The 13,312-nt window shown below is 42.1% G+C and overlaps 1 protein-coding gene across 1 annotated transcript; it reads right to left on the reverse strand.

The window, feature by feature from the left end:
• Positions 1-570: 570 nt before the first annotated feature.
• Positions 571-891, reverse strand: LOC308499493 (large ribosomal subunit protein eL37-like; the record flags this gene model as incomplete). Its single annotated transcript, XM_081052995.1, has 1 exon — positions 571-891. One exon carries the CDS (start codon positions 889-891, stop codon positions 571-573), a length of 321 nt encoding a protein of 106 aa, XP_080909121.1.
• Positions 892-13,312: the final 12,421 nt, after the last annotated feature.

The following is a 13,312-nucleotide window of genomic DNA, read 5'->3' on the forward strand; positions in this document are numbered from 1 at the left end:
GGACAGAAGTTAGACATACAAGGTATGATCACAAAATACGATGAATGCTGCTACTGAGTGCCATCCAACAGAAAGGCAGGGATTTTCAACATAGGAGGTGGCACGTTGAACCTTAGTAACAGTGTGTGACAAGTTTCAACTTGTTCGGTGCAGTCAGTCAGGTGTGAGCTATGGTTGAGAGAAGGTGTGTTTTAAAGTGTGCCGTAAATCGTCCTCCATCATGACAATGTTCCGTGTCACACATCACATAGTATATGGCAATTTCTGTCAAATAAAAACATTACAGTGTGTCCTTATCCACCTTATTCACCGGATCTGGCACCGTGTGACTTCTGGCTCTTCTCCAAAGTCAAAATGACCATGAAAGGTAAACGTTTTGAATCAATTCAGGACATCAAGGCAGCCATGACAGCGCAACTAAAGACACTCACGAAAGAGGACTTCCAGAACTGCTTTAGAAAGTGGCAAGAGCGATGGGATACGTGTGTTTGAAGTGAGGGGAAGTATTTTGCAGGGGATTAATGGCAATGTGTCTTCTACTGTGATACTTTTCTTTTTAAATCAAAACATTTATTGTGCAACTAATTGTTGAAATCCGTAAGAGGAACTGGATGCGGCAACAGCTGCCCTCCTGGGTTTAGGTGTCGTTCCCTCACGGGATCCATGCCTGAATCTGCGGTATACAATTTTTAGGTGCCTCATTCCACCAGTCCCAGTGGTATTTCGTCTTTTAGCCTTAGCACTCCAGTTATACTTTCTCTTCCGCTTGGCAGGGTAGCCACACTTGCCACAGGTAGACTTCTGAAGGTGGTAGGCCTTAGAGCCACAGTGGCAGCATAACGTGTGCGTCTTATTGCGACGCTTTCCGAACGATGACATGTCCTTCATCATTGCGCTTCTGCCACCAAGACCAAAAAGGTCGGAAGAGAAAACACTTCCGCTATATCGTGCTCCGATAATGTTTATTTAAATGGACACTGTATATTTTGATCACATGTCATATTTTAATACATTGAATTAAAAAATAGCAAGTTCGGCAAATACAAAGAGATTTCAAATATAGACTTCAATCAAATTGTAGAGCCTGGGGTAGCGGGGTGGCCCAGTTGGTTAGAGCCTCGCGAGCTCTGAGCAACAGGGTTGCCAGTTTGATTACCACATGGGCCAGTGACCTGTGCCCTCAGCAACTAGATTGAAGACAACAACTTGAGCTGAGCTGCCAGAAAGGCAGCCGGATGGCTCAGTTGGTTAGAGCGTGTGCTCTTAACAACAAGGCTGCTGCTTGGACTCCCACATGGGATGGTGGGCTGTGCCCCCCCCCCCAACTAGATTGAAAACTGCGACTGGACTTGGAGCTGAGCTGCGCCCTCCACAACTAAGAATGAAGCACAACAACTTGACTTGGAACTGATGGGTTCTGGGAGAAACACACTTTTTTCCGCAATAAAGTCCTGGAAATACACACTGTTCCCCTTCCCCAATAAAATCTTTAAAAAATAATAAATTGTAAAAACTGAACAAGGTATATAAAAAGACTGCTCAAAAACCTCAGGGCTTTGCTCTTGGAACCAGATGAGTAGCCTACAAAGCAAGCCCCAGAAGGGGGAAATCATGATGGGCTGGGGATTTGGGGAAGGCCTCAAGTTCAAGAGGTGGAACCCACTGAAACTGCAATGTCTTTGCAGTTGGAAGAAACCAACCACACCCACCCACCCACAGGGGTTCCTAAATAGTCACCATCATCACTCTTTTCAGTTGGATGATGAGTCAAACCAAAACTCTCATCAAAGCTGCTAGGCTTCTTTCCCCTCTTCTTTTTGCACCTGAGGCATAACAGGGAAAATAAAGACAACAAAAACCTTTGCAATAAAATAGTGCACTTGAAGGAGTGACATTTATTGTCTTTGGCAAGGGTCCATCAGAGAGTTTAAGCCAGCATCACTGCCTCCCTGGACTTTGTGTGGGAAGAGGGGGATGGAAGGAGGACTGATTTCATTCCTTCCCAAGCTTTCACTCATCCTGCCTCAGAATAATTCTTTATCTGGAGTTTAAGTGGGACCAGGTATAATGGAATCTCACATGTGAAATTTTAATTTTTTAAAGAAGAAAACAAGAAACAAAATAGTACAGCGAATGCCACTGGATTTAAACAAATGCAACTTTACGATGGTGTTACTAGTTAAGTTTATGTTACATGAATTTTACTTCATTTTTTTAAAATGAATGGAGGAACTTTAATATGCTGTTAAGACTCTTTCCAAGGTCATGAAATTTGTCCATCCTGCTCTGTGTTTGTAAAGGGTAGACCAGACCCAAAGGAAGTTAGCACGGTGAGGAAGCCCTGGACTGGGAATCTGAGTTTTAGTCCCAGCCCTGCTTCCTCTGGGGAATCTTTTAACCTCTACACCTCCATTTCCTTTTATAAAATACCAGAGTTGGAATATCTGGTCACCTAGGTCTCTTCCAGAAGTAAATCGATTTAAAATCAACCGGCGTTTACAACCTTCTTGTTACGGTTCAAAAGAGCTTCTTTTCCATTTTATTATTCAGTAGGCCTAGAGGCCCAGTGATGTGACAAAAGCACGGAAACCCAAGCAAATCACTTTCGCTGGGTCGCTCCTTATCTAGGCACTCGTTCGTTGGAAAAAAGCAACAATGTAGCACCTTCCGAGACACAAAAATGAATAAAACCCAATCCTCCCCCCAAGAAGTGTGCGGCTCACTAATCATTAAGTAACCATTTGCAACTGGACAAATCACAGCACAGCCCAGGAAGAGTCCGACTCGCGATCAGAGCAGAGCCCGAGTTGCCCGGAAAGGAGGTGCCCTGACTCGGGAGCCCGGGGAAGGCCGGGCGGGGGCAGCCGCGAGCCGGAGCCGCGTCCCCAGCCTCTTAGCACCCCACTTCTTCCCACCTGGCAGGTGAGAAACCAGCGCATGTAGTTCCCACAATGTGCTTCTTAATCGCAAAAAGAAAAATAGTTACCTTGTGACAGAAAACTGGCCGACCTCTTCTTACCCAGGGATCAAGGTTAAAATCGCCAGATAGGGAACAAATTGACATCACGTGCTTCCTGATATTTGGAATTCTGTGGAATTTCTGCCAGAAGTACATAAGCTAATTTTAATCACAAGGAAGCACCAAGCAAATCCAAATTGAAGGACACTTTATAAAATAAATGACTAGGACTCTTCAAAAGTGCTGTCATGAAAAACAAAATGATGATGATGATGATGATGATGATGATAACCTATTCCTGATTAAAAGAGACTCAAGAGACCTACCAACTGAATGCAAGACATGATCTTGGATTTTCTCTTCCTGTCAAGGACATTATTCAGACAATTGGGAAAAGCTGAATAAGATCTATAGATTAGATAATATTGTATTAATGATAATTTCCTGATTTCGTGTTTCTGTAAAAGAATGCTCTTACTTTTAGGAACTACATACTAAAGTATTTAAGAGTAAAGGGGCATCGTGTCTGCAACTTAAACAGTTCCAGAAAAAAATGTGTGTATGTGTATATGCGTCAATGGAGAGAAAAGGGATAAAACAAATAAGATAAAATGTTAACATTTGTGAGATGTGGGTGAAAGATATTTGGGGATTCTGTGTACTACTGCTTCAACTAAATTGTGATTCTGACTTTATACCAAAACAAAAAAGGTTAAAAAAAAATGAGAGAGAGAGAATTCAAGAAGTTGAGCCTCTGGATGCTAGAATACAAACCCAGATTTGTCTGGCCATGGTTTTGACCATTGGCATTTACTGCCTCTCTAATCTAGATCAACAATGTGGGATATATTGGGTTTTTCAATTGAGACGTAACTTGCATACTGTAAAATTCTTTTTTAAATGTACAATTCACTGGTTTTTACCATCACCACTATCTAATTTCAGAACATTTTCATTACCCCCAAAAGAATCCCAACCGCGGCAACCACTTTCTATTTCTGTATATGTGCCTATTGTGGACATTTCATTTAAATGGAATCACGTAATATGTAGCATTTCATATCTGGCTTCTTTCAAGTAGTGTAATGTTTTCAAGATTCATCCATGTTGTAATATTCCATGTTGTAATGCAGTACTCCATTCCTTTTAACTACTGAATAATATTCCATTGTATGGATATGTCACATTTTATCTGTTCATCAGTTGATGGACATTTGGGGTTTGGGCTATTATGAATAATGCTGCTATGAACATATATGCATACATTTTTGTATGGTCACATGTTTTCAGTCCTCTTGGCTATATACCTAGGAGTGAAATTGATGGGACAGAGAGTATATTAGTTGGTTTGCTAGAGCTGCCATAAGAAAATACCACAAACTGGGTGGCTTAAACAACAGAAGTTAATTTTCTCACAGTTCTGGAAGCTGGAAGTCCAAAATCAAGGTGTCACCAGGTTTGCTTTCTTTTGAGGGCTCTCTCCTTGGCGTGCAAATGCATCCACAATCAGAAAACTAACTTTTTCTCACTAAAATTGTTTACCTTTGGTGACGTAGCTTCTAGGAACTTATCATGTTAAAAAAAAATTGGGGGAGAGGAAAAATGGGGTGTACGTATGAAACAAAATCCCTGTCTTCCACATTTGATTAACACTTGAAAACTTCAGAATCTTTATGCCATTGGTGCTTTGTAAGAGCCTGGTGAATAAAAAAGAAGTGAAAGAAATTCAGAGGTTGAAAGAATTTTAAGGTAGGTTCATCTACATATATTAAATGCCTTTTGGAATAGCTTTTAACTCTTTGACACAATAAAATATATTTTAAAGAAATGATATTTAATATGACATTTTTGTGTTAAATAGCGTGAAGGAGGAGAAGGAAGGGCTTACTTTTTTACAGGTAAGGTCTCAGAGAGAGCCTAAAAGGGTTAATTAGAAACAGCTCAAAGGAGAGGTAGAACCTCCAGAGGAGCTGGGCGGGGCTGGCCTGCTGACCGCTGGCGGCTGGTCTTCCAGTCCTGCGGGTCCTCCAGGCAGGTTGATGACTGGAGCATTTTTCATCCCCCAGCTACAGTGGAGGGATCCAATCCATTTAAGAGGGCATCATCCTGGGAGGTGTGTTTAAAATGAATTGTCAGCTGGAGCAAGTGGCCCGAGGCGGATGTTAAGACACTGCAGAGCCAAGGGAGTCAGAAGCCAGGGAAGATAAGAATAAGGAACATCCCATAGAGCAGGGCAACTGGAGCCTTCTGGAGCAATTTCAGAGTCTTTAGTAATTGCCTAAAGCTGAGTTTTACCTTCTACTAATAGAATGTTGCTTGGCCAGGCTGGATGCTTTGGAATGTTTCAAAACAGAGCACACAGGAGGAGTAAGAAAGTTTAAAAGAGGATTGAGGTTGATGTCACAAAGCGCAGGATAGAATTGAACAGAGAAACCAAAAAACAAATAAGATTTGATTATTTGGGAGAGCTGATTGAGTCAGTAGCTTCTAATAATTTTTTTTTTTTTACTATAAACAGATTTTATGTAGGTTTAAAACACTTAACTCTTGACAGCTCGTGTACAGGATCAAAGAGTGAGGATATTGGATATTTATATTGAAAGCATAACTTTTTTTCCTTAAAAATCTTTTAACTTTTCTTTGCCATCATCCTTGGCACTATATGACTTTCTTACAGCTTCTAAAAAGGAACTGACTTCTGTTTTGTAACAGTACATATCTATGTACATATCTATGTAAATATTCTGTAAGAGGTGTTTTCTTAGTTTACATTCCTAATAGACCTTTTCATGCCCAAATGGGAGTGCCTGCTACATTATTCACAAGGCACCCACGTTCATTTGGTAAATGCATAATGAGAGAAGGTGAACAGCACCGTTAGGGCATGTCGAAACCTCCCAGGTCGTTATGTGTCAGACACCTTAGTTTGGCAAATTGGAACTTGTATATATTTCCATAATAAACAATGCGATCCTGTTTATTTCTCAATCACTTAAAGGGAGGTGTAATTGTCTCCTCCCAAAAACTCAAACAAAAATCCAATCTGCAGAAACAGATCTCCAGGATTACCTTTTGTTCTAAACAAAAGATGGATGTCGTCAGAGAGCTACATGAATTTGGATGTTTTGGTGTGGCACTTACAGAAAATCCCTCCAATGTAGCCACTTGTATAATCTGCTTGAGTCAAGAAATAGAACCATCTCTGCAAATACTGAGAGTCCACTATATGGACCATAACAGTTATGATATCCAATGAAAACTTGAAGAATTCTGGATTGGTTTCACACTTCTAAGCATTTGGAGTCCTTCTAGTTACTTTATCAAATCCATTTAGCATCAAAACCTTGGAATATTTAACGGAATTGCCTAAAGGAAACAGAACAACAAAAGCAGACTAACGTGTTAACTTAGTAGCGTTATCAATTCATTGAAATTCTTCAAAAATAGCTTATTGATTCAAAACATCAGAAACAAACTCTTTTTGTGTTCCACTAATGTCCAAAATGCCCAGAAAGAATGAGCAAGCACAACTGGAATGCACAAAAGTTGCAATTTTATGGACTTTTTCAAATGGTTCATTCCTTAGCAGTACTATGTACTTTTAGACGCAAGTCACCAAAGGATACTTATATTTGAAGGTTAAATGAATTTGCTTTTAGAACAACAAAAAAAGATGAATCTGCCAGAAGACCTCATTGTTTTTTTCTTAACAAGGCCAATTTTCACAAATGCCAGAAACACAGAGAAAACCACAACAACCTGTGAAGGGAGTTTTTCCAGTAGGGTACGCCAGCCGAAATGAATAGGTCTGTCTCCCTGAGCTGACTTTTCACTGGAATTTCTGTTGCATTAGGGATGAAATCTCAGCAGAGTAATGAGCTCAGCACCATTCAGGCTGGAATCTCACCGGCCATAAACATTTCAGAAATACACATCCAAGCCAGCCCTGGCCAGGAGCCAAGACAACACAGTAATCCGCTTGGACAGCTGAGAGGGTGAAGTTGGGTCAGAGATAAGTAGCACCCGCTGACTCTTCATAGCTCACCTGCCACCTGACAAGCCCAGGCACAGGGCGGAACAGCACAGGTGTTCTGGTCGTGCCTGCCTGAGGCTTAAAGACTCCATGATCCAGCCTCTGTTACTGTAACTGCACTCACCCGATACTTCATATTTGCGAAAGTGAATCCATTTCCTCAATTCGTACATGGTTGCTGAATTTAGCCGCTGAAATAAAACCCGCAGTGGTGCTTTTTTCTTTTTTTAATTATTATTTCCAGTTTCTCCTGGGTTTTATTTCATTTATTTAATAAATATTTATTGAGTGCTTCCTATGTGTTAGGGATTTTCTTATGGTTAAGCCAAACAGAGAAAGAGCTGCCAGGATTTGCCCTGTTCATTTTCCTTCCAAATGAACAAACTCCCGAAGGAGTCAGCAGTGTAGAATTGATGTTTTCTGTGGCAGCTGCCAGCTGCAGGGAAACAAAAGTGTCATAGCTTACTGGTGACAGATGGAAGTAATGGCTTGGGTTTTTAAAAAAAAAAACTAGTTTATGAACCAACAACATAAAAAAGCCAAATAACTAACTAGTTACACAATATTTAAGGTATGAAGCAGTATAAACGTATAATTTAGATAAGCTCTTGGTGTTGCCAAAATACTAGATTACAAAATTAAAATGTTGTGATTATGAAATAGTTTAAAACCCTCTGTATACTCCCTCTCTTGTAGCAGCCAACATGCTTTCTATTACAAGCGACAGAAACCCAACTCAAAATAGTCACAGCATAAGAGAGTGTATTGGCTTGTGTAACTGGTAAGTTCAGGGCACGACTGGTTTCAGGATGACAGATCCAGGGTCTCAGATGAGCTTGTCAGGCCTCTCTGAACGTTTGTGTTTTCACTGTTCTGAAAGTGTTCTCTTCTATGCCGGTGGGCTTTGATACATGGCAGGGAAATTGTCAGACAATATCCCCTAGCTAACATCTGCCTGCACCTCCATAATGCAAAAAGCAAAGCACTTTCTCCTCCAACGCTAAATGAAACAGCCCGGGGTTGAATGTGGGTTGTGTACCCTTGCCTACTACAGCCAGGATACGAGGACTGTCTGGAATGTGCTGTGCCTGCTACAGAGCAGAGTCCTGGTTTAGCAGCTCCACCAAAATCACAGGAGTGCATCGCTATGGGAAAGAACTAATTCCCCGAAGAAAGGAGAGCCATGCAAACAAAGCCAACAGACATTCCTGAAGATGTCACCCCTAAGCTTGAAATCGGCTCTCACCTCTTCGTGCAGCTGTACTCCACTGAATGTTTGATGAATATGGTTATATTTCTGGCTCATTGGTTCTTAAACTTTCACAGGCATGGGAAACATTTGGAGGGGTTGTTAAAACACAGACCGCTGGGAAGCACACCCCAACTTTCCGGATTCAGTAGGTCTCCTTCCAAGTGATGACAAAGCTGGTGGTCTGAGGAAGACACTTTGAGAACCATTGTTCTAGGATTTTATTTTTTTAATTATTGAAGAGCTTCTTATCCAAATAAATACCATTTCTGGGTATATTTCACAGGTAAAATCTTTTCTGATCTTCCAGGAAGACATTATGCCGACGCCAATTAACATTGTGGCCGTGGGCCAATTACTTAACCACTCTGCCAATTTTTTCTTGTGTAAAATGGACGTAATGGCTCTTCATATGTTTGTTGCAGAAAAGAAATGATTGAACTAATAGTAACATACTTAGAAGTACATGGTATGTAATATACACATGTATGCAAGTGTTTAAACTGTTCCAGAGGATGGAGGGAAATCATCCAAAGAATTTATTTTATAATGGAATCAAAACGTCAAAGCATTCTGAAGAAGATTGTGCGCCATAATCTCACCTACAAGTTAACCATGAAAATCACAAATCAAATATAAGCAAATAGAATCCAGCTCTATGTTAAAAGAATACAATATCACAACCCAGTGGCTTTTATTCCCAAAATGGGAAGATGGTCCAACTAAATCTACAAATATGGTTATTGGAGTAATAGATGAAGCCAAAAATCACACGGTCATTTCAAATGCTGGAAAAGCAGTCAATATTGACTCCTGGTGGAAATCTTTTAGTAAAATGAGAATCGGTAGGTAAGAGACATTTGTCATTTCATATTTTTGGCTGTCCGACATCAGTATCCTATTCTGGGGTACAGAGTTTGTGTGAAACTTTCCCCCCCACCTTTCTTTCCCCACCTCCTCCTACTCCAGTTCAAGCTGTTGTTTCGCAGCTCCCTGGCTCATGCTGCTATTATGAGCCTTGCGCTCCCACCACCCCCACCGCCCCCCACCCCGTCCACCGCCCCCCCCCCCCACTGGGCAGTCGGTGGCCAGCTCACAGCAGCTCATGGCAGCTCTTGCTGGCTGCTGGCGGCTCACATTGGCTGCCGGCTGCTCACGCTGGCCGTCGCCCGCTCATGTCAGACATGGTAGCCCTTGGCAGCACTCAGCAGCCCCTGGCAACCTCCGGCTGCTCGGGGCAGCCCAGCTCCAGGGAGAGCTGTTGTTCACAAACTTAGCTGTAGAGGGCGCAGCTCACTGGCCCAGTGGGAACGGAACCGGCGTTGGGAGCTCGGCGCTGGAACCACCTGAGCCACCCGGCTGGCCCGAGTTTGTGTAAATGTTGGTGGGACATGGGGTCCCACCAGAAAAGCGAGGCACTTACTGGGAGCCCCAGTGTGAGTACCAGCACAAACCGGGTGGACCAGAGACTCTTGCCTGGGACTCTGGGTCAGGCGTGGGGAATGCGAAGAAGCAGGGAGAAAGAGAACTCTGCCCCATGGCAGCAGTGAGGGCAATGTCAGGATCTGCAGGAACATCTCCCCCTGACTCCTCTTGGGGCATAATTTTGGCTGCTGTCTGACTTCCTAGACCTTATGTGTTTCCTTTTAGAAGAGATACAATTTGATCTTATTTTTAAAGATCAGTATTATTGTGTCCTATAAAGGTGGAAAAGCATTCTAGGCAGAGGGAACAGAATGTGTCAAGTTTGTTCTGATGACCCAAGGGATGAAACTAGTAACAATGGGTAAATGCTATAGAAAGTCAAAGCAATTGGCAGGAGAGGGTGAGAGATTCCTGGCGTTTAGACAGAGACTGATGGATCACCACCGCTTGGAGGAATGTTGCAGTGAAGACTTAGATATCACATGGGTACTTGGACCAGTTGAATTCCTATTTGTAAACCCGAGATTCATTATCAGAGTCTTCTCAGTGAAGGAACAAGCAACACCTCAAACTTCCGGGGAAGTTCATGATTCCCAGTCTTCCTGTTCTTATCAGCTACGTTTGGATCTTCAGCCTTCCCAGAGATTCCACGAGCCATCCAATACCCTTCCAAAATTTTCTTCCCTTACGTTACCCAATTATGTTTGGGATGTTTGAAACCAAGAATTTTGACTAACGCACGATGAATACCCTCTTGCCCTGATATTCAAAGTATAGATCTCACACCCAAACCCAACATTATATCTAATAGTGAAACACCAGAAACATTCCCATTAATGCCAGCAATAGGACGGGGTGATCTCTATGATCACCTGTCGTACAGGTCTGTAGCTTTTTTAAGGATGACAGGAACAACTTTCATTTCACCAAACCCTTATGAACACAAGTGTGGGCACGGTCAGCTGAGTGGCCAGTTGAATGCCCGCATGAAGTTAAGGAAAGATCCCCACAACCCACGGCAAAGGGACAAAGGAGCTGCAACAGGGAACTTGATAGTATGTCCTAACATATCTTAAAAGGTTTAACAAGTGTTCACGCTCTTGTCTCAGCAGTTTACTTCTGGAGCTTTGGCCTAAGAAAATAATCAGGGCTGAGAACAAAGACTTGTGTCTAAAGGAGAAAATTTGTACCTGGTCATAACAGACAACAAACAGTCTCTCTTTTATACAGAATACCATGTTTCTTTTTCTTCTCCTTCCCCCCCACCCCTCCACCTTCCTTCTACCTCCTCCTCCTTCTTGCTTCTCTCTCTCTCTCCCCACCTTTCTCTCTCTCTCATTTTACCATACCTTAATATGCCTTTTAGTCATAAGAGACAAGAGACAAGGTTATGGGCTAGTCTGAATGGAATAGGTTGAAAAAAAGTAAAGTAAGTGCTTCTGAATATAAAATGGGAATTTTAAAGTTTGACTTTGAAGCACCAAGAGGTAGAAGCCCTTGAACTAAGAATCAAGAGAAAATATGGGGGAAAACACTCAGGGTGGGCAGGGCATAGACACTGAACTTGCTGATAAGCTGAGGATATATGCAAGTGGGACGTCGCACTGCTTGCTGCCGCCACAAGCTATCATACGGGATACCTCAGGTACATTTTGAAGAGAACTGAACATTTATACTATTGCCCTGAAGTCCTGGAATTTTCACTTTGGACATTGGACATGATTTAAAGATTGTCTCATTAACAACACACCCAATATTTAAATCTCTTTGCCAAGAGTTGTCCAGCCTATTTCCACAGATCTTGAGACTGGGATTCACTCTTTTCTGAAGCACCTCATTCTGTATTTGGAAACATTAATAAAATGGTATTTTGAAAGTTAAGCTTAAACCCTGATCTAAGTTTTATGGTCGTGAAGCAATGTGGGCTAAGTCTAATCCATCTGCTACAAAAATACCCTTCAAAAATGTAAAGGCAGGCAGGCAGCCTAACTGAGACTTCTCTTTTCAAAGTGAAACACTCTCAGGTTGGCTTGTTCAACTGCTCTTTGTGTGACATGTGTGAAGGCCCTTCGAGTTCCTGATTTCTCTCCATGAGTACTTTGCAGTTGGCTCTTCTTTATAAACCATGACACCCAGAACTGAATGTCATGCTTGTGGAATAGAGAGAGAGAGCAGCTGTCATCTATGCTTTTCTATTAATGCAGCCCAAGTACATAGTGGTCCTTTTTTTTTTCTTCTTTTTTTTCTTTTCTTTTTTTTGGTGGAAACCTCAAAATGGGTGTATACTAATAAGACTGCTGGCTATATTCCCTAAAGCCTTTTCGCATGAGCTATTGCTAAACCCTGCTTCTGCTTTGCTCGAGGCAGGGCTGTGCTCTTGTGAGACTCAAATGCACTTAGGGGTGAGTTCTAGCAACAGAAGGACTAGTGCATCCAAAATTGTTAAATCAGTGTCTCCAGGTTCAAGGCAATCTCATGTTTTCAGTTATAATTGTATCTTTTCATAAAAGAATGATCATAACTCACTTTTTCGTCTCGAAGGGTTTGAAAAAAGATTAAAATTGAAGTGTTAACAATGTTTAGGAAACCTTATAGGATTTTCAGAGCACTAAATTGTTGTCGTTTTGTCTAAGTTTAGCTTACATAAGTATTTAAAACCTCAGAAATCAGGGTTACACAAGCGAAGTGTCGGTGCTTTGAGCTGCCAGTGCTCGCGTATCTGTTAGGGAAGGAAGTGGAATTTGTCAAGTTCTTACAAGCGTGTGAGTTTCTAGGTTTTTAAAAGCATATTTAGGTCATTTAAAAGTCTTACAAATAATTCAGCTGAAACTAGTTTATTAGTTCAAAACAAATTACTTCATACTTCATCATTCTTTGGAATTGTATGTATTTTAAATCACATTTGGCCTCAAGCTGATAGGAACCTTATCCAACTTGTAATGCTATGAAGGGAAGAGTACGGAATATTTTGGGCCTTCTTTGGTGTTTATATACTTGAAATATTTCATTTCTCTAAAAGTAAAGAAAGGCAATGGGTTTCATTTGAAAACTCATTGCAAAAATACTAAATAATAGACCCAAACTATTGATAGTAATGTAGTCACCCTGCAGAAAGCCGACTGTTTGACTCACTGGCATGCAGCTGGACACGGGGCAGCCAGGACTGGCCATGTCTCTATAGTAATGAAAATCCTAGGGGCCAGCGTTCTGGGGGGAATTTCTAGAGGTGGAGATTGCAGTTAGCCATTAGGTGGTGGTCTTGGAAATGTGAGCCGAGAAGTGAATGCAGACCCCCTGCATTCTTCTCTGTCCTTAAGTCCTGCTTCCTCCTGATGGCCCAGCCCCACCTGTGAATGCAAGGGAAGCTGTGATTCCCTGCCACCCCACTCAGTGGGAGATGGCTCCCGCTTCTGTCTGGTCCAGCCTTGCTCAGGCGAGGGCTATCAAGCCATAGAAAGGCCAGCTGAGCACATGGACGGAGGCGGGGAGGGGGGGGCGGTTGGGAGGTGGCAAAGCCTCTGTTGGGAATGGAGCTTGTCATTCCTGACAGAGAAGCAGTGTGTGTAGGCTGACTGCTCGGGGTGTCAGAGAGGGAAAGGAGAGGGACCAGACAGGGATAATTCACACAGGAACACAGCACAGCAGT

Source organism: Rhinolophus hipposideros (genome assembly GCF_964194185.1).
Source record: "Rhinolophus hipposideros genome assembly, chromosome: 7".
Lineage (NCBI taxonomy): Eukaryota > Metazoa > Chordata > Mammalia > Chiroptera > Rhinolophidae > Rhinolophus > Rhinolophus hipposideros.